General features: G+C 34.8%; 3 protein-coding genes and 1 non-coding gene across 4 annotated transcripts in view; 2 read left to right on the top strand and 2 right to left on the bottom strand.

Moving 5' to 3' along the window:
- Positions 1 to 679: 679 nt before the first annotated feature.
- LOC102598309 (protein TWIN LOV 1) lies at positions 680 to 6,009 on the top strand. The gene is made up of 7 exons (XM_006357199.2): positions 680 to 1,449; positions 2,146 to 2,353; positions 2,460 to 2,524; positions 2,687 to 2,766; positions 2,960 to 3,015; positions 3,106 to 3,169; positions 5,758 to 6,009. Exons 1-7 carry the CDS (start codon positions 873 to 875, stop codon positions 5,902 to 5,904), a joined length of 1,197 nt encoding a protein of 398 aa, XP_006357261.1. The 5' UTR covers positions 680 to 872; the 3' UTR covers positions 5,905 to 6,009.
- Positions 6,010 to 11,391: 5,382 nt separating this feature from the next.
- LOC102579139 (galactose oxidase-like) lies at positions 11,392 to 13,688 on the top strand. Its single transcript, XM_006357226.2, has 2 exons — positions 11,392 to 11,759; positions 11,893 to 13,688. Exons 1-2 carry the CDS (start codon positions 11,464 to 11,466, stop codon positions 13,307 to 13,309), a joined length of 1,713 nt encoding a protein of 570 aa, XP_006357288.1. The 5' UTR covers positions 11,392 to 11,463; the 3' UTR covers positions 13,310 to 13,688.
- A 1,714-nt stretch (positions 13,689 to 15,402) lies between these two features.
- TRNAA-AGC (transfer RNA alanine (anticodon AGC)) lies at positions 15,403 to 15,475 on the bottom strand. Its single transcript has one exon. It is a non-coding gene; the product is annotated as a tRNA-Ala (tRNA).
- Positions 15,476 to 18,345: 2,870 nt separating this feature from the next.
- Positions 18,346 to 22,474, bottom strand: part of LOC102578808 (protein NRT1/ PTR FAMILY 4.6-like) — a 5,949-nt gene continuing 1,820 nt past the window's right edge. Inside the window, exons 4-5 of the mRNA XM_006357225.2 lie at positions 19,649 to 20,089; positions 18,346 to 19,557 (exon numbers count right to left, since the gene is read on the bottom strand). Coding sequence (XP_006357287.1) covers positions 18,595 to 19,557; positions 19,649 to 20,089 — 1,404 coding nt within the window. The 3' untranslated portion in view covers positions 18,346 to 18,594. The remainder of the gene's footprint in view (positions 19,558 to 19,648; positions 20,090 to 22,474) is intronic.

Here is a 22,474-nt window from a genome sequence, read left to right as displayed (position 1 = left end):
CCAACTTAAAAATTGACAATTACAACTCAACCAACTACATAAAATTGTTCATGAGTTAGATTTCACGCAGCCCGATTAATTTGTGAGGGTTAATTTTATGAGATATCATACATCACCCATTAATAACATGTATACATTTATGAGAATTGAATCTAAGACCTCATATTGCTCAACTTACACTATTGATCACTAAGTCATATCTGTAAATACAATAATGTACTTACTTTTAAAATAGTTAAACTAGCATATATTATCGTAAATATGTATATTACAATTTACAATCAATATACTATAATGTATAAATAGTTGAAAATACACAAATAATAACCACATGCTCTAATAAAAAATCTGCTACATGAATGACTATTTCAACACTTTGTTTCCTATTCTTTTTCTCCAATAACATTAAATTCCTTCATATAAAATAATTCATTCACTAAAAACGATTGATGTACATATCCCCAATTCTTATTGTTCATTCAATACCTTAGGTATTTTCATCCATGTAAGCTCTTCTTTCTTATGACACTAAAATATTATTTTTATCGTAACTGATAAAATTATTATCACGTGATCAATATGTCAGAATTAATAAGTCTTTTGTAGAAATGCCGGGTAAGACTGTGTTAGATCCTGTGTATAGTGTGAGCTTTAGTATATGGGGTTGCCTTTTTTTTTTTTTTTGTGTGTGGTATATTAAATTCTATGTGCTATTTATATGGTCTTTCTTGTTTATTGATGATTTCTTTGTTCTTGTTTTGTGTATGGGTTGAAGCTGAAGTTCCCAATTATAGTTGACACATGGGATTGAGATTGGGGTTAATCTTTGCTGATAAAGTTACAGTCTTTGAGCCAAAACAAGTTGAATCAGTATGGAATCACAACTGGGTTTAATTGAAAAATCATTTAATGTTAAATACTCAGATGGGGTTAGAGAAGCTCTTGATGAATTGCCTGATAGTTTTACAATTACTGATCCCTCTATTTCTGGTCACCCTATTGTTTATGCATCAAGGGGTTTCTTGAAAGTATTTGGTTATTCCAAGAATGAGGTTTTAGGGAAGAATGGAAGGGTATTTCAAGGGCCTAAGACTGATAGAAGATCAGTTATGGCGATTCGAGAGGCGATTCGTGAGGAGAGGGGTATACAGATTAGTTTGTTGAATTATAGGAAGGATGGGACACCCTTTTGGATGTTGTTTAATATGTGTCCCGTTTATAGTGAGAAGGATGGGAGGGTGGTTCATTTTTTGGGAATTCAAGTGCCTATTTTGAGGAGGAGAAATTCATTAGGTGGTGGAATTGGGAGAAATGGAGGAGTATGTTATGATGGAGGTAATTGCAGGGAGTATGTCTATAAGTGTTGTAGGAGGGAGGTTTGCTCGAATTCGACTATGGAAGTGGATAGAGCATTATCGGTTGATACAGTTTCAGGGTTGGACCATACAGGTATGTGTTTATTCATTATGCTTCTTGAAAGTTCTCTCAATTTTTGGTTGTTTATAGTGGTGGACTTATCGTTTCATTTCCATCGTAAATATGATCATTAAGATGTTTGGGACTTCGTGTCTGTCACCGTTAGAACATGATTTTGAAATTTGTTGCACTAATCTCCAATCATTTGAGTATTGTAGTCTTTAGCTTATGGTTCTAATTTGTTTTTAATGGTCGCCTTTGCTCCTTGGAGCAATGGTAAAGTTGTCTCCGTGTGATACATAGAGCCGTGGAAGCAACCACTAATGCTTGAATTTAGTTTAGGCTGTCTACATCACACCTCTTGGGTTGCTGCCCTTCCCAGGACCCTACACGGGGCAACCCTTTTTTTCTCTTAAGCTTAAATTCATGTTTTGACTCATTTTCATCAGTTGCTTGAGTTAGGACTTGGTTATGCTTTGGATGCATACACCTTTCCCATCACTTTGTGTTGGAGTTTCGACGTGCAGATTAGCAGTCCTAGTCAGTATGTATAAAACATAAAAGTTCGTCCAGCTACCTTGTACTGCACAAGGACTTTGTTTCCCATTTTTGTGCATTTGGATTATCTCTGTTTCATTTTCATTCTTAAATCCTAGTGTAGAGTTTCCTTAGTCTTGTTACTTTAGGTTCAATTCATAGGATTCCTTTCATAAGGCTTATATATCGCAGAAGTAGATGTTGAAGGACCTTGTGAAGCAAGTGATCAAGAAAAGACAAAAGCCAGTGTTGCTGTCAACAACATAATGTCCGTGTTGGCAAACTACAGTGAGTTGAATGGCAGACTGGTCAGTGACAGGAGATGCTGTCAATCGGGAACAAGTCTGCTCAGCGCATCCTTAAATATATCTTTTGGTAGAATAAAACAAAGCTTTGTATTGTGAGTTTTTTTTTGAATTCCTAATTTTCTTGTTTTGATGACCGATATGATCTGTTCTTGGATGGACTTAACACTTTCTCTTGGAATATCTTTCTGAAACGTGCAGAACTGATGCACACTTACCAGACATGCCAATTGTCTATGCAAGTGATGCCTTCCTAAAATTAACAGGTGCTAAAGCTGTAGCTAATTTACACTAGTGTAAACTTTTGTTCATTCCATGGGATGTTCTCATTGTTTATGGGTTTGGGTCTATTTCCTGTGTTCATAAAAAGAGCATGAGGGCTTACTCTAACTAATATTGCTAACAGGAACAATTCTTTTCTTCAATAGGCTTCTTGAGACATGAAGTATTGGGTCGTAATTGTCGGTTTTTAAGTGGGGAAGATACAGACAGAGGCACACAATTTCAGGTAATTTTTTCTTTGCAGATCTGCTCTCATTTTCTTAATTTCGTTTGTTGCATTGCTAACTGCTACATCTTGGGATAAGAGATTTGGTGCCCTTCCTAAGATTAAGATTTTCTTAAGTGGGGGAAGTGCTAAGGGAAGGTATGCGGTTGAGCAGCTGATCGCAATCCTTATTACCTTTTTTCTCACTTTGCAGATAAAACAATGCATCCAAAATGAACAACCGTATACTGTATATATCTTAAATTACAGGTTGGTTCCGGTCATTGCATAACATTTAGATAAGAATTGTTTCGTTGTTGTTAAGGCTCAATCTCTTGGTGGATGCGTGTTCTCTTTCAGAAAAGATGGAACCTCGTTTTGGAATTTTCTTCACATCTCACCGATCCGGAGTGCTTCAGGAAAGGTAATATTTTTAACTAGTAGGTACATATTTACTAGTATTGTTGTATGAGATAGAGTGTTGGCCAGTCAAGACTATCCATGTCGAGAAGATGAATGTAGCGGAGATGAGGATGCCCAGATGGATGTAGGAGAAATATGATTAGGAACAAAGTTATACGAGGCAAGGTGAGAGTGACCTCTGTGGCGGACAAAACGAGGAAGCGAGACTAAGATGGTTTGGGAGGTGCATGGATGCGCCAGTTAGGAGGTGTGAAAGGTTGGCTTGAGCAGGAGTTAGGAGAGGTAGAGGTAGGCCAAAAAAGAACGGTGTGGGTAGAGGGGTGTGGGAGGTGATTAGATAAGGCGTGACACATCTTCTTCTTACTGAGGACCCTAGATAGGAAGCTATGGAGATCGAGGATTAGGGTAAAAGGTTAGAGGTAGCCGAGTGTGGTCGGCTGGTCGCCTGTCAAGTGGGAGAGGCAAGGGGTTGCCACATATCCTTTCTACTTATTAGTAGTAGTATTTAGTAATCACGTAGTTTCTTATTCTTCTATGTGTTTCTATAATCTATTGCTTCATTTTGCTTTGTTTCTTGAAATTTTGGTGTCATTTTTTCTTCTTGCAACCCTTCTATGAATAACTTCCCTTTTAAGTCGTGAGTCTATTGAAAACAATCTCTCTACCCTACAAAGGTACGGGTAAGGTCTGCATACATCTCATCCTACTTAGACCTCATTTGTGGGATTAGAATAGGTATGTTGTTGTTGTTGTAGGTACATATTTACCAACCTTTATTTTTTTTTTGTATAATGTTGGCCTAAGATGAATTTAAAAGGGGAACATGGTCAGTGAGGATTCATACAAGTCACTCCAATTTGTTTGAGATTAAGGCATAGTAGTTGTTATAGTTGTTGCAGGTACATGTTTAACAGACGTATCTTTTAATATGAAACTTCTCTATTTTGTTTAAATTGCATTTGAGGGAGGAGTAATAAATTAACAATTTTGTAACCACAAATGTAGTTTCATGAATGAACGCCCAACATGGGTGTGTTAGCCATGAACTCAACAAAAACAACAATAATAATTGTGTATCTTGCGGAGCTTAACTGAAATGAGCTTAATGAAGAAGTGGGGATTCATTTAGCCGAACCCAACTCGTTTGGGGCTGATGTGTAGCTGTAGTTTTTGTTGTTGCCGTATCTTGTGGATGAACCTCTTGAGTTCACTTTTGCAGAGGATTTGATTCATCTAAAGAAGTGAGCCTGATTAATTTCTTATTTTCCTTTTTCGTATCACATTGAAACGAAAGGAAACATACAAAAAGAAACGTGTTTGTATTTAAACTAGTACTAGTAGAGTTAAATTATCATTGAATAAACAAGCTCTATAGTCCCAAGAGTAAGTTGGCCGAAGAGCCAAGACAAGCTATGTTTCATTAGTTGAGTTTGTTCAGAGTTCCAAGCCAATTGTAGGTTCACTGGTGTCATAAATTAGTGGCATCACCACTGCCTTTGTCAAGATTATGGCGCTCTTTTGATTCACGCCACCTATCAAGGTGATATATAGTCTATTAACAGAACATATCCACATGTTTTTCTCAAAGTAAACAACTTCTTGACAGGTTCTTTTAGGTTAATGTCATGTCCAAATAGAATGAATACATCTTCTTAGACATGCCTGTTAGTGTTTCCAGTTTTACAAAATATGGGGTTATGAATTAGAAATTTATCGGTTACCTTTGGATACATTATGCTTCAATCAAGATTCGAGATGTGGTGGACAGTTTGGAGAGAGAGAAATGGGAGGTGTTATTAAGGTAGATCCAATTCCATCCAGAAAGTTAAGTGGAATTGTATAATATCTTTCTACTTTTGGCGTAAAGAAGTAGGTTTAGAGGATATAGATCAGTTTGTAGATTTATTAAGATCTCTGTAAGTATCTTCTTTTCTAGTTATTTTTTTTTATCTAACACTTTTTGATGGTGTCCAGCATGTCCTTAATGCTGAGGAATACACATTTACCAGTTTCAAAAAAAGATTCGAGATGTGAATTGGTTCTCAGGCATCAAGAGTAATGGATGGACTAAATTTCTTCTTTGCTTTGTATTAGGAGATGTAGATCTGAGATTAGTTCAATGTCTTCTTGAATAACCAATGCTCGAAAAGATTTGAGTTTTTGTCGATAGGTTGCTACCTAGCCATAATGTTCACAGAACTTGGCGGAAAAATAGAAGTAGGCAGTGAAACCAGTTGTTAATTGCTTTGTTAAGGTAGTAAATCAAGCTGACATTTATGTTGACTTGATACAAATTAACCTAACAAAGCTCAGTCTCAATCCACTTGTCAATATTGGATTGAGACAGGTCTGAATGAAGCAACATGGACAATGAAGATTCACATAGCCGACCTCAACTAGCTTACAATTGAGGCATAGTCGTCCTATTGTCGTTGGAGCTCAGTGACAAGTCACATTAGACATTTTGTGCATAGTTTGTTGTTTTCTGTGACAACACAACTTAAGCTACCTCTACCTACTGCTGCTTGTTGAAAAATTTAGTCCTACTTGAGCTAACCCCTTGTTGTTCTGTCCCGTTTGGCTGCATAGGTTGCGTACTTTGTTGGTATTCAGATAGAAGATACTAACGAGGCTCGGGAGAAACAAGGGCTAAATCCGGAGATGAGGCATCGCAGTGTTGTCGCTGCTGTAAAGGTTGCTGTGAGAGGGTGGTCAATGGGTGCTAGCACCTCCTAGTTCTTGAAGAAATTTGTGTTTCCTATTTTTTTTCTTTCTGATAAACACATTGGATTCTGATGAAAAAATGTACTCTTATATAGCTCATTGGTACCAGAAAAAAAACCCCCAAAGAAAACATAAACAGTATGTTATGGTAATTTAAATTTGATCTTTTCTTTGTCATATATCCGGATGCCAAATGATCTCTTATAATCACTTATAAATTGAATAGGAGAAAATGACTTTTTCAGATATATTTAGGTTTTATGCACTTAAAATGTCCACAAATATGTGATTTACTAGCGAATAACTTTGGTTGATTAATTTTAATTAATTGAAAAGCTTGTCTAATTTATTAAAGGAAAAGGTGATAAGTGAAATAAAAACCCTTAAAACTAAAGCAATAAGACAAGAATACTAAAGATAAGAACAATAGAAATAGAGAAACGAGAGGATAGATTTCTTATTCTTCCAATATAAGTATCATCAAGTTCATCTAATATGAACCCTTATGCCCTTCTTTTTTAGTGTTATGTAGAGGCGTACAAAATGTTAGTCATAAATATGACATTAGTCATGAAGATAATGGATGAGATTAATGGTGGTGGAAGTTATCTTCATAATAGAGCTCTGTGCTCCTACGAACTTTGTCGTTGGTCCGTTGCTATTTTGCTCGTAGCTAACGAAAATATGTTGCTAAGATTAATAACAAATTTTATTGTTTAGCTATAAAATTTATCCAAAAGTAATTTCTTGATATAATTGACATCCACACTATAATATTTTATAACACTTTTGAATTAAGTAATGATCAAGTAATGAGCATTTATTCACAATTTTAACGAAGTTAGGAACAATCGATAATAGAAACAAGTGAAGAGACTTTAAATGAAATACAATGACGTTTAAGGAAAATTCAATTTAGATTACATATGAATAGAATGCAATAGTATAATGTAATAAAAAACATTACAAACACCCATTTATTTGATTAATTAAATTTAAATACACCCCTGTTCTTGCAACACGAGTGAAATACACTCCTAGATTCTCGCCAAGCGTAGAGTGTTTTCAATACTCCTCTCGACTTTTTACTAAGAGCTCTGTGCTCCTACATGAATTTGAAACCACTTGCTATGTCATGTGATAGATATAGGGTGTATATAAGTTTAGTTAGTCAAGTAAAAGAGTATTTTTAAGACTGTTAATATTTTGGAGATGAAACTAACAATTTAAGCCAAATTTAGAAGTGTTTTCACGTTATTTGTGACCTCAATTTTATCTGATTAACCTAACTAATGAATTTAGGTTAAACAATTTCACTTTGATATCCAAACATGTCCTAATAACAATGTCCAAATTGTTTGCATTATTTGTGTAAATCAAAGAAGAAAAAACTAATTCTTGAGAGAATACAAATGGTTTAATTGTTGCAGCCTGCAGGTAGGGGCGGATCCACGTGGGTTCCAGGGGTTCACCCGAATTCCCTCGGCAAAAAATTACACTGTATATATAAGGTAATTTTTTGTATTTGTGTGGATATATATATTTTGAACCCCCCTCAATGACAAGGAGAAAGAGATAGCCCAGCAACATGTTCCCTAAAATTTAAGCCTCATGTCGAGGGTTCGAATCCTTGAATTAACATTTAATTTTTTTATTTTTCAGTTTCATTTTTTTTATTTTTTAAGGTTTCAGTTCCGTTTTTCACGTTTTTTTTATTTTTTTATTTTATAAAACATGCTAAAAGAGGTGGTTTTAAACCCAAAAAAATTCAAGGGTCCGCCACTAAAACTATATACTACTACTTTCTTGAAATTTTATTTTGTTGGCTTATATATACACGTTTATACTTTTATTTTTTGAACACTTGAATGAAAATCCTGAGTCCGCCACTGCGTAGCTACATACTTACATTTAATTCAAGCATTTTAATAACCATGCTGACCGACAAAATATTAAAGTTTCTAGTGGACCCTTATTATACAAAATTAATTAGGACTAGTTGACTAAGGCTGTCAAAATTAATCATGCCCTCCTGAACTTATTAAAACTATTTAAATCAACACAACTCTAACAAATATCATAGGTTAGTAGAAGAGTTGTTTTTTTTCCTCCTGGGTTCAATATTCACATTAGATGGTAAAACGTTCTCTAACAAAGGAGACTCTGTACTCAGGAGGACTCAAACCCGAGATTTTTGATTAAGGATGAAGAAACACTTACCATTCCACACAACCTTTTATTGGTCATCAAAGAAGAGTTGAATAGCTTATTTACCTGACTGATTATAGGTGTATTTTACAAAATTAACCTTATTAATAATGCATTGAAATTATAAATTGGACTGCATCTACTTTACGTAGTTAATTAATATACTAAGGATAATTTGGGAAAAATAATAAAATTATCTTGATTTGTTAAAATAGACAAGGGAAATGAAATATCTATTTTTGATATAGAGGTCAAGTAAAATGAAAGGAAGGGAGTAGTTTATATGGCCATGCTTTCACTTTGTCTAGTTGACTTTCATGATCATTTTAGTTGGAAATACAATTTTCAATATATATATATATATATATATTCTTTTGAACATTTTTACCTATTTAACTTTAATACATTTTAATTAAAAATAGAAAAAAAATCAGTTCATTTTACCATTCTGGCCAAATTCTGATCAAATTTTCTGATAAAAAAGATTTTTCCATAAGCTTATTAGGCAGAGTTGGGCGACTATGAAAGCTAACTAAAAAAAAGTTAAATGACTTTAAAAAAACAAAATAAAATTGCATGACTGGCTAATCGATTAATATAAATAGAGTGAGCATTCAGATATTTAACTTCATAAAATTCATGAAAGTTGATATTATGACATTAGTGATATATCTAGATCATAATTTACTGATAAGTAATTGACTTTAAACTTAATTAGTATATATACATTAACTAGATATCGATGTATCAATACGGGTTAATGGTGAAATGATAATTGCTTATTCATCCTTAATCATAAATTTTGAGGTTGAACCTTAATATAGAGTCCTTTTTGTTAGGAAAAGTGTTACCTCCAACGCGTCAGACTTCCGGACATGAACTCGAATTAATCAAGCTATATGAGGTCTTTTATTCTAAAAATAAATATTTTTATAAATATTATTAACTTTAAATCTTGTATCCATAGATAATCCAAAACTTGTTTGATTGTGAAGGTTCACAAGTGCTGCTAAACTTTAGGACTTCAACTTATGATTCTTGTGGAAATATTATCTAAAAAATAGCTTTCGTGCTCGAGTGAGCATGGATAAGATATGTCATCATGGTTACTTTTATTATAATATATTTTATGTTGCTTAATGGGCAAAAATATATGGAGTTAATAGAGACTGTGATAGAAAACCAAAAGCAATGGGGCAATTGTAGCATTAATTAATTACATATGTAGTATGCAATTTATTCAACAATGGGAAAGCCTTAAAAGTCAATACATGAAACGTAGTATGACGCTTTTTATTGGAAAAATTATGTAATACGCAACTTATTTTATTTTATTTTAATTTTTTTTCTATCATTTGAAAAAAATTACAAAATCTCTTCTCTCATGTATCGGGATGTACCCGATATATCGAGATGTTGAGTGATGTATTCGGAATTGAGATGCGATATATCGAGATGTTGAGGGATGTATCCGAAATCGCGGTGTATCGGGACGACGTGATGTATCGGGATGTTGAGTGAGGTATCCTAAACTGAGATGCGATGTATTTTAAATCAGGACGCGATGTATCGAAATATTTTGGGATGAATCCAAGTTCCACCAATTTTAAGGGATTTTGTAATTTGAAAAAGAGTAGGGATAATATGTAATTAGCTCTTTTAACACTATATGATTTGTGTAAAATTCCCTTTTATTTAACTATTTGATATTTGAAACTCACCAGATTGATCGATCTAAATTGTGAGTAGGATTTATTTAAAAAAAGCATTTCCAAAACTCAAATCGAAGACATTTGGTTGACCTATTGATAGAGGCAAAAATCAATATTTATTGAACTTTATGAATTTTAAGTTTTACCATAATGATATCAAATGTTAGTAGCACGTTTTGTATTGATTTATATATATAAAATAAATTTATTAATACTATCATAGAGAGTGATTTTTTTAATTTTTTTTATTGAATTAGACCAAATCGATCCATATATACATAATATTCCCACTTCCATATGTAGTTAATTTGGAACGTGAAATGTTAAATCATGAATTATTTTAAAATTATTGAATTAAACCGAATCGATCCGTACCTAATATTCTTACTCCCATATATAGTTTAATTTAGAAGGTGAAATGTTAAATCAGCAAACCTGTCCAATAAATTCTCTTTGTTTCATCCAAATCAAACAGCTAGGCATTGTACCATATCTAAGAATACCTAATGAAATTGGCATTTACTTAATTAGAGGCAACCAACTTTAGTAAATGGCTACTTATATAAGTATACTATATTAAAGTGTCACTATAACAGTTCGTTAGAATAACATTTCATTATAATAGCTTAATTTCTTTGATTAGTGACATTCATTATAAAGTCATATTATTTGTAGAAAGTTTACCCTTTTATAACAGTCAATACTCAAATATTATGAAATTGTAATAGATATATTATGTATAAATATAAAATATTAAAATTTTTACGATAATTATCGTTCATTAATGTTATGCAATAGTAAATTATAAAAAAAAAGGTATATAATACACCAGTCATGAATTTTTGAACAAGTGTTAAAAGTTCAAGAATCAAGATTCATTTTCTCTGCCAAAGCAAGCATAAAAAGAAGGAAAAATAAAGAGGTAGGTAAAAGTAAATTAACCAAAGTCCATTTAAGACAATATAAAAAAAGGATTTATATTCTCTTTTTTCTCTTTAAATAAATAACAACTCAAATAGTAATAATTGTTTTTGGAAGTCAAAATGATCAGACCAATATAAGAACTTCCTCTCTGGTTCTCTATATATTTAGCATTAATTGATTACTTTCACCCAATCTTTGTCCATGCATTTCCCCTATCCTCCCTTGCCTTTTTTTTATATTTGGTATTCGTATTGAATTGCGATTAAATTTGTATTCACGAGAGAAATTTCATATTTAGGTAGTAAAGTGATCCCTAACAAAGGCGACTCCGTACCTAGAGGAACTCAAATTCGTGACCTATAGTTAAAGAATGGAGAAGTACTTCCTCCCCTGCCTATATTCCCTTCTCCTAGAGTGTGATTGAGTTTACTTATTTTAAGTGCTTTTAAGTATTTTGAAAGTTTTTGAGTAAATTAAAAAATCTTTATAAACATTTGATTAAAATTTCTAATTTATAAATCATAAACGAAAAGTCTTAGTCTTTCACTTCCTCACACAATTAAACTTTTAAATTTCACACTAATTAAATTAATTCGACCCCTTTAAGAACCTATCAACCTACTAGTATTTTTTTTATTACTTATATCAACTTCCTAATTCATTTATTTTTAAAAATCCCCTCAAGAAAACACATAAATTTGAACTTCAAGCACTCCCTCTTGTTATTATGGCATTCAATATTGTATCTTTTACTTTCATTTTTGCTCTTTTCCTTCTTTTCCCTCTTTCATGTAATTCATCACACAAACATGATACAAGCCAAAAGAGCTACCACCGACAACATAGTTCATCATCATTTGACCAAAAAAACTCAGATCACACAAAGGGTAAATGGATTCTTCTTCACAAATCCATTGGTATCTCAGCCATGCACATGCAACTTCTACATAATAATAAGGTTGTCATTTTCGATCGAACGGATTTCGGTTCTTCTAACCTCTCCCTTCCTCGGGGCAAATGCAGGTACGACTTGAATTGTCTGATCATCTTATCTAATCATTCGAAAACTCAACATGACTTTTGGACATATATACAAATTATGGATTAAAAATAATATTTATTTATTTATTTACTTACTTAATTATATTTTCGACAGGTATAATGACGAAGCCATAAAAGTAGATTGCACAGCTCATTCTATCCTTTACAATGTAGCCACCAATACGTACCGTCCGCTCATGGTTCAAACGGACGTTTGGTGTTCCTCAGGTGCCGTTAACTCTAACGGCACCCTTATACAAACAGGTGGATACCACGACGGTGAACGTAAAATACGGTTATTTTCACCGTGTAATGACGAAGAAACTTGTGATTGGACGGAACTTCAACAGAATCTCACCGTTAAACGGTGGTATTCAACCGATCATATACTTCCTGACGGACGTATTATGATCATAGGAGGAAGAAATGCTTATAGTTACGAGTTTTTTCCACAGAATTCTAACACTAATTATGTTTTTCACCTTCCGTTTTTGAAGGAAACAACTGATCCTAAAGAAGAAAACAATTTATATCCGTTTTTATACCTTTTACCCGATGGAAATGTGTACATTTTCGCGAATCAACGATCAATTGTGTTAGATTATGCGAAAAATAGAGTTGTTAGAGAGTTTCCAGTAATTCCCGGTGAGAAAAGGAGTTATCCGGCGACTGGATCATCGGTAATGTTACCGATGAAATTAGTCGCCGGAGATTTTTCTCCGGTGGTGGAGGTGATGGTTTGCGGTGGTGCTAATGGTGGCGCGTTTTTACAAGCGGCGGTAGGTGGATTTATGCCTGCTTCGAGGACATGTGGGCGGATTAAAATAACGGATCCGGATCCTAAATGGGTCATGGAGGATATGCCTTCGGGTCGGGTCATGCCGGATATGTTGTTATTGCCTACGGGCGATGTGATTATATTGAATGGAGCATCAAAAGGGACAGCCGGGTGGGAAAGCGCGATTGATCCGGTATTGAATCCGGTTTTATACGAACCGGATCAACCCGACCCGAATAAAAGATTTAGTGTACTCAATCCCACTAGTATACCAAGGATGTACCACTCATCAGCGACGTTATTGCCAGATGGCAGGATATTAGTGGGTGGAAGTAATCCGCATATAAGGTACAACTTCACAGGCGTAAAGTACCCTACAGAGTTAAGCTTAGAAGCATTTATGCCACCTTACTTGAGCCCACACCACTCTCAACTCCGTCCATCGAACACGACTGTTGAAGGACCCGTATCGTACGGTCAGAAATTCTCCGTCACATTTACACTCGGGGTTTCTCAGGATATGAAGGAGGTCATGGTAACAATGATTGCACCTTCATTTACCACACACTCATTCGCGATGAATCAACGATTGTTAATTTTGGACATTGTGGAAATTCAACAACTATCGTCGTTCACTCAAAAGATCATGGTGTATGCCCCTCCATCGCGTAATATTGCACCACTGGGTTATTATATGGTGTTCGTGGTTCACAAAGGTGTTCCTGGACACTCAATTTGGGTAAAAATGCAGTAAATTTTTATAGTACCTTTTTTTTTTGGTGTTGGAATTGGTAGTTTAGAATTTAATAGGTGCATTATTATTTCACTATAGATAGTTGGAATAGAAATTTAAGTACCATTGAGAAAAGGTCACCATTTTTTCCCAAAGAAGAAAAACAAAAGATTGGTGTGTTTTATTTTATTTTTTTGTGTTTTTTTGTTGGTATAGTTGCCTAGCTTTCACTATAGAGGCCTAGGTGAGTGATTGTTTTTAGAATACAAATTGAGAATAAGTTGGGGCATGTACCTGACCTAAATACCCAACAATGAGAAGGAAAATTCCTTCTTTCTAGCAATTATGTTTTGGTAAGATGTAAAGTTATTAATATATGATTATTGGTTTGATTAATTATGTGCACAAATTTTGATATATTTACTTGTGACAAAGATAGTCGATGCAATCATTCAATAAATTTGCTCTCCATGTTCACATGTTAGACCTAGGTGATGTGTTCGATATAGTGATGTGTTCAGAATTTTTATTAAGGAGTTTGAAAAATAATACTTTAAATTTGCAATCATAAGGTGAATTTTGATCCCTCAATCACTAAGACTACCTATAATATAATATTTAGGAGGTCTAAAATCTAAATATATACATACAAATTTTTTAAAATAACTTATATATAGGGAAACTTACATAGATTCCTCTAGTTTAGGAGTTAATTACTTAGGTACACTCTAGTTTGCAATATTACGTATCTTACCATATTTTGGTGTGTTCAGATAAATCCAAACACATGTATCTTAGGATAAATGAGGTAAAAAATAGGAGTAATTTGTTCTAGATACATTGTATCCAAGTAGATTCACATGTATTTAGGATACATAACAAATATTGCTCGCCTCCCTCGTTTCTCTCCCATCTCGCTCACCACTCTCCTAAGTATTTGGTATCTCAGATTCATGTGAATCATGCAAGATATATACATATACATGTATCTAGTGTGATTTGCATGTATATGAGATACATAACGAATTTCGCTCGCCTCTCTCTCTATTTTAGCCTATTTGATAGCAAAATACATGTATTTAAGTGTAGCTCCATCAATATATGGGATGAAGCTCTTAATTAGTGGTAAAATAAGTAATATTTTAAAAGTATAGCTAGCAATAACATGTATGATTGTGTAGTATGTCTCATTATATAATTTTTCCTTATATATATCATATCAGTTTTTATGAAGGAGATTCGAGTGAACCCCGTGTCACCCCTAGATCCATCCTCCATTTGATAAGTCCCTGTTCAATGCTATATGCATGTTCTTTTGATTTGGTAGTGAAACTTTAACAGACTGGTGAAATTAATGAGGAAGTTGTAAAGCAGGTGGGGATGGGACCTTAAGATTAAAACACAATGGGGAGCCCCCTATCTTTGTTTGTATTATACAGTACAATTGTCAGAGGGCAGAAGTGTCTCTATTGGACCATTAAATAAACCTTTGTGATGTTGTGGTGGGCACAACCGCAAGTGATGAACAAATAAAGAAAAAGTCTACACTCATTACTCATCACCCCACAAGTAGCAAAAGAATAAATCAAGAAAATTACTCCCTCCCTTGGAAGGATTGATCAATATTTGATTGGACAAAAAAAAATTATGATGTGGAATAAGTGCTTATAGGAGAATTCATCTAGAATAAAAATGAAACGATTAAAGTCTATTAAGTTCATTTTTATTTTGACTAAGATATTAAGATCGTAAATCAATACCAAAAAAATAAATAATTGGGGAAGAGGTTTCAAGGCCTCTACTTATAAAAGGGGGGGAAGAACAAGATAATAACAAAAACTTATTGAGATTTTTCTCTCATGTCTTTTATTCTTTGCAGAGCTTTCTTTTATAGGCCTAAAAACTAAATCGTCGTCGCAATGTGAAATGACCGTATCCTTAACCATCTAAAAAATTATTTTACTAAGTTTTAATGCTTTGCTTTGAGGAGCAAGCGGACGTGCGACTCCTGCTATAAGGTGGCTTTCTCAAGGCAAGACTTAGTTGAGCTCCAATCAAATCTAGATTAGTCGAGCTTCACACAAATATGGACATCCAATGGCAAATAAAAAGAATGGAGATGCGGGGTATCGATCCCCGTACCTCTCGCATGCTAAGCGAGCGCTCTACCATCTGAGCTACATCCCCTGACTGTCCTAAATAGTCTGCATAACTTTCATGTTGGTTTAATGTTTATCTGAAGAAAATCTATTGAAACAAAAGCCTTTGTTGAAGAACGAAAAAGAGGTCTAAACTATCTTTAATTAATAATTGTCTCTCGAGAATCAAACCGTATCAAGAAAATGGAGTATAAGAGTATAGTTAGTTATAAAAACACATTTATTTTTTTCTTAATACTTCCTTTGTTCCTATTTATATATGTTATTTTAGATTTCACGTCCCTCAAGAAATTATGTAAGTTTACCATTGTACCCTTATTTAGTGTTCTCTCGAAGTCCTCTTGAATACAAGTTTTCATAAATGAACATAAATTAGTTTATTTTGATTAATTAAATTAACCAATGAACATGAATTAATCATTTAGTTTTCTTATATTGGTCGAATTCATACTTTCAAGACTAATATCTCTCAAAGGTAAAATAGGAAGAATAGTGTTATTTATGTATTGATTTTGTGAAATGACAAGTATTAGGAAACATCTATTTTTAGTAAGGACGACATATAAATAAGAACAGAGGGAGTACTTATAGTAAAATATATAGTAGTATTTTTGTAACGACCCGAACTGTCGTTATTTAGGAAAAGCAAAATTCGGAAAATTTTTGGGCTACTGTCCCGCCAGTGCGGGCCAGATGCCGCTAGGGCGGCGGCGCCACGGCGGGGTAAGCTGGCGCTAGAGCGGGATAGGCGAGACAGAATGTAAATACACGAAATCTTATTTTCTCCTTCTTCCTAAAATGCCTAATTTAGACATAAACCACCCTAGAAACCCCCAAAAAGCTGCTCTAAGCTAGGGAAGGAAGGAGAGGAGATTTCTAGCGTAAGGAGGTCGATGAATTGCGGATTTCCGATCAAGATCACCGTCACGAATCCCGAAAACAAGAATCAAAGCCAAAACCCCGTGCAGCTGCTTGGCGCCCAGGTAGGCTAGGTTTTATTAATTAAGTAGTTATAAATCTGTGCTCACTGAGTAATATAATGTAAATCAATGGTTGGATTTATGCGTAGGCCTTCGTGCACCGAACAAAAGATGATTAAATCATAGGAAGAAGCCTTAGGTGCTGAACTAGGGCTAAGTTGGTCGAATTATTGTTAAGTAATATATGTCGATGAATACTTCATTGTGATGGTTGTGATTTCATGATGGTGTGATATATGTTATTCTTGCTTCATTATAATATGTGTATGTATGCAATGTTGCATTATCAGTCACACTATAATGAGATAGACGAATGATGAATGCCATGAATTATGACGATTTTATGATTATGAGAATGTACTTGTGATTGTGATTGTAGCTTGTTGAATGGATTGGGTGTTGCGTTCCGATACACTAACTTGGATCGATTGCCACGTTTCGGCATAAATATGGGATCGGTTGCCACATTTCGGCATAAATATGGGATCGATTGCTATGTTCCGTCATAAACATTGGATCGGGTACCACGTTCCGGTATGCTAACAGTTTGGGTTTGGATTTCATGAGAGGACCAATGACTTGACATAATTGTGTATCTTGAGGATTGTGAAATTGAACATGGTTCGTAATGATAAATGATATTGTAATTCCCCGGAGTTGTCATATGGTTATGAGGACTTATATTTGATTGTTCTTTTATGTTGAGTAAACTTGTTACGTAACTCATTATAGAATGAATCGGGAAGGCTAAGGGTTCCAGGGTCGTAATAATTGAGAGCAAGGGTTGTCCGTGTATTGTAAGGGCGAGAAGTAGGGGTAGTATACTTGATGTAATTACTTAGGTGGATTTCATCTTGGAGAAAGGAAATTCATAGTTGGTGGTTAGAAAGCTTGATGTAATGTGCCAGGTGACAAGGGTAGGGTAACCTAGAAGAGAAGGTAAAGGTGTGTCTTGGGTGGCGAGTCGGAATGCTTGTAGTTGTATTCGTGGACTTTTCTATGCGTTAGGATGGTTAGGCTAAGATCAAGAACCTAATAAGTAAGTTGACTGAAAGGTGGTTAGTATTAAGGGTGCTAGTGTAATTCTGAGCTATTCCAGAGTGGGTAAAGGTGGAGAAGCGAGTGGTTAATCGCATATTCTTGCTAGTTGTTTTCTTATGTTATGCGGTGGGCATCGGGTTGACCGATGATGCCTACCAGTATGTGTGGTTTTGTACTAATACTACTCTTGCTATGCCTTTTTGGCATAGTCTGGAGGCAGATTGGTGATGTTTCATTAGATGAAGACAAAGAATTCTCCAGCAGCTTCTACTTTTCCTTCCGCATGGTGGGAGTTGTGTCTTTTCATTATTATGTCATGTTGTACTCTCAGTAGCTCTTGTATCTGTTTAGGCTAGATCCTTGGGGGTGTTAAATACTTTACAAGTCTTAACCCGAATTTGTTAAGAAGGTTTTCATTTATAAAAAACGCCATGTTTTCGTTTATCTCCGTGTCGTTAATTCTCCGCATGTTTTAACCATTGGGATATGAGGGTTCTCCTACTTAGGTGTTAGAGTGGGTGCCTGCACGGCCCGGTGGGTTGAGTCGTGATAAATTTTTTTACAAAAGTAACCCTTTGGGATGGAGGAAGTATAAGTGATGATTAACTAATCAAAATACATATGTTTAACTAAATATTGAAAAACATTGATTGATTGCCTATATTCTAGGAAAAATCACATGTTTTGATATTTTTAATAGCACATTACCGAGTTTGTAGAAAAAAAAATCATCAGTTTGATGAATGCATTTGAGTAAATAGGTCCAAAAACAAACCTATAAACTTTACATTCTCTTCCAAATTCAGCCATATACGTGGACCGTAGCCTATATTGCTCAGACTCTTCAAAAATGTCAATCAGGTGAGTGTCGAATCCTTCAACATTTTTGGAGAGTCAAAGAAACTTAGTCCATAGTTACAATACTTATGATTACAGATCATCAGACAAAGAGGAGCATTTTGATAGCCTTTAGATGTTATTATATGAGATCAATTGATCAAAAGCTAGTTCTATTTTGACCTCTTTGCTGGTCTCAATCCAGCAATTCATCAGACACATTTACATTGAAGTCTAGAAAAAAACCATATATTTAAACTACGAAAGTTTTATCTATGCGTCTCAACGCCTAACATCTACTAGACGTGACTGATGTATACTTGTATTTTGTTGCCCAGAATAAGTAGTGCATAAAGTTTAATGCACTGAGTATGCACATTAGCCAGTAGAACCTCTCTAAATGGTAGTGATTCAAGTTACTACCCGCGAGCCATGGCTTGTTCGTTGAAATGCCTGTTACACGATTGACAATAGACACTATCACCGAGCTGAGGTAGTATCCGATAGCTAAAGAAGCCCACGACAGAGATGTTGCCAATGATCTCATACTCACTGGTGCTTCTGAGAAACAGAATTCTAGTAGCCCTGCTAGAACGAAAAGATCAGCTGACCCGAGAAACAAGTACTGAAATGCGATCCAAAAGAATGTTATAGGCAATGGTTTAGCAGAGTCAATGAGTCCTGAATCAGTAACTACTCCTTTGCGTTTGATTTCAACTAGAGCTGCGATTGCCATTGCCACGATGGAAAGGAACAAACCGATACCAATACGTTGAAGGTGTGAGATCCCCATTTCTGTTTTGGTTACTCTACGAGTAAATGGGATGATGAAGTGATCGTAAACTGGTGCTAAGATCATGATGAATACTACAGGGAAAACTGGGAGTGAAGCCGGTGGGACTTTTAAAGAACCAACCTTTGTGTTCATAGAGGCAGCTTGATGGACAGAGAATGTATTTAGTTGAGCTAGACAACAGTTGAGCATGATGGTGCAGGCGAAAATCGGTAAAAGTTTCATCACAATCTTAACTTCTTCCACTTGCTGCACTGTGCATTTTAGTGCGCCACAAGCTGGTGTGTCTGAAACAGCCCGATTAAGAAAGCTAAAACTACTTGATGGAGCTGTCTCGATTGATTCCACATCTTTGCTCGTTGGAATCGGAGGAGAAGGACTTGAAGTCATACTTGCAATGACAGTGCTTGAGTTTTTCGATGAACTAGCACTAGAATTTAGTAATGCTGCAATTATAACCTACGCATTATAACATGAGGTTAGTTGTTGAGTTTATAAAGCTCAACGCGTGCTTGTTAAATAAATAAGTTGTTATTTGAAAAATATATACCTTATTGATCGTTGTAAGAGGGCTACCACGAGGTATCTTGTTCCGATAGAATGGTGAACCAGCCAGGAATATCGGGATTGACAAAAATATAGCTAAAGTTGCAATTCCGAATCCCCATTGCCATCCCTTATTGTCTTCCATCCAAACAACTAATGTGACAGCAATGAGAGCTCCAAAGGAGAGACAGAACACAAAGTAATTGAAGAAAGTTGATCTCTGCTTCCTTCCACGCGGAGTTGATTCATCGAACTGTTCAGCACCGTGGGGTGGTAGTGATCCCTTTATACCTCCAACACCTAATGCCACTAGGTAGAGTCCTATGAACAACATTGCAGCTTGTGCACCATGAACTTGTTCACAAGGCATGTTTGGCACTCCTAGCTCGCATTTTCGTGGCATCAATGAACTCGAACGAGCTTGTATGGTGAGTATTACAAGTCCCTGTATTCACTCAACTTCGTCATATGGTGAGAATTCATCGTAAATAATCTACGATTGTTAAAAGGCATGTTCTATAGGATGGTTGTAGGACAAGTATGTTATGATATCCATGATATATTTGATGTAAGAATGCTAATGTAGATGAATGTTCTGTTATCCATAAGTAGAGTCTGGGAAAGGTTTGCGTACTTATCACTTTTCCCAGACTCTACTTATGAAATTATATGTGGTTGTTGTTGATTGTTGACCTATTACAACTCTCCTTTACTAGAGAGAAAGAATTACCTAACCAAAATTAATTGTGAATGACCATGAGATATATTTACATCTATATGTATTGTTCGGACTCAACAAAATAGTTGTTGCATCGAACTCATGAGTGTTGCCTAGTGGTCAATGTAGTATGTTGAGAATCATAAGGTCTCAAGTTTAAATTTTAGTAGAGACAAAAATACTAGGTGGATTTTCCTTATATGTTCAAGCTTCTGTGGACAGAGTTATTCGATACCTGTGTTGGTGGGAGGTAGCAACCAGGGCACCTTGTGGAATTAGTCAAATACGCAAGCTAACTCGGATATCACAGTTATAAACTTTTTTAATTGCCGCTCTCCATGTAAGATTTTCAAAACATGTACTTCCTCTATCCTAATTTATGCAGTACCGTTTGATTGGATATGAAGTTTAAAAATAAGAAAAAACTTTATTATGTTTACCAAATTGTAATAAGAATTGAAGCCACATATTATTACATGACATGCAACAAAGACAAAACTAGGATTTGAAAAAATCCAAGATGGGGGATAAGTGGCCATCTATAGTGGACATTATTCCAACATATAAGTTTGTGATATATACAGACAAATACTTATAAACTATTCTAGTGCACATTTTCTACTTTTGATAGGTGTATGTATTAGTGTATAAATATAATAATGTTGTGTCACTTGTGCTTAATTCTATGTTGGTGACATGTGCCCCTATTTTTAAAAAACAAAAATGGAATGTTTCCTGTGGACATTCTTTCTTAATGGAAAAGTTTGTGGCTATTTAAAGAAATCCATAGATCTACCACCACATTCCCAACTCCACACACCTGTGTCATGGTCCTGGTAAAATATATTATTATATAATTTTTAGTTTATAATCACTATTTTGGTTAATATTCCCTTGGGCTTACACATAAAAAGTAGAAACCCCTTTAGCTCTTTGGCACTACAAATACTATTTTGTGTAAATCTATTATTTTAATATCTCAAAAAGTTATGTTGCTTGTGAGTTGTGAGAATGTTTGTTCCCTCTCCATTGGAATCATTTGCTAGGTCAAAGATTTGATATCCTAAATCTTGCTCCTTCCTAAATCTGCGGTCTCGAGTTTAAGTCTTGGATATGAAAAACATATTGGTAGGGAACGTTATCCACGAATGGAAATCTACATGGCGCTAATCTTAATTAGTCAGATTCCAATATGGATATTGGATATCGAATTGGAAACCAAAATTAAAAAAAATAATCTTGTTATCCACGATATACACACACAAAAAAAAGAATAATTGAAATTAGCAACGAATTTAGTCATTGATTTACTTATAGCTAATAGGATTTTATGCTAATCCGCTATTAAATAGAATTTGCGACAAATTTTGTTGTTTAATTGTAGAATTTGTTCATTGCTAATTCCTGATAGTTAACAAAACTGGGTGTTGGGTGTGGACCATCAAAGGATGTGGTGCAGTGAATGAGACTACTCCTTCATTAACTAGTGTTTTAGGTTTGAGCTTTGGGTATGAAAACATTATTGGTAGGAAGCACTTCCCTCCGAATAGAGCCCTACACAAAATTCAAAATAATCGAGCTCTAATGCACATAACGTGCGTTAACAAACAAGCAAAAAAAAACCCAGAAAAGTCTAACAAAAACAGACCATGAAATGTGTGCATAACGTAAGAAGAGAAAATGAACTGGTTGAAATTTGAGTCAAACAACATTAATTATGCTAACAAGCAGAAATTTTATATGTTGAATTTGTTTAACTTGTTGCTAATTGCCTCCTCATCTTGATTAAGATTGATTCCTAGTCTTAGCTCATACAATTGGATTCATTGAATCTAACATCCTTGATTAAGATTGAACCCAAATCTAAAATGGGAGTTGCAACTCCTAACATATAAAATTTTAGATACGGAGTATATAAGGAAGCAAGTCTTAAATTCTATTTGACACATTATAAAATCGTGTGAATCTATACTCAAAGCAGATAATATCACTAGTGGACTAAGCTGTTACACAACCACTCTTCGTGCAAACTTGAAAAATGGTGTCACAAACTTCCATGAGCTCAACCCCTCGTGTGTGTGGGGTGGGGGGGGGGGGTGAGAAAAAAAACTA

Source organism: Solanum tuberosum, unplaced genomic scaffold (assembly GCF_000226075.1).
Source record: "Solanum tuberosum cultivar DM 1-3 516 R44 unplaced genomic scaffold, SolTub_3.0 scf00243, whole genome shotgun sequence".
Taxonomy (NCBI): Eukaryota; Viridiplantae; Streptophyta; class Magnoliopsida; order Solanales; family Solanaceae; genus Solanum; species Solanum tuberosum.
This window is presented reverse-complemented; position numbering and strand designations above follow the sequence as displayed.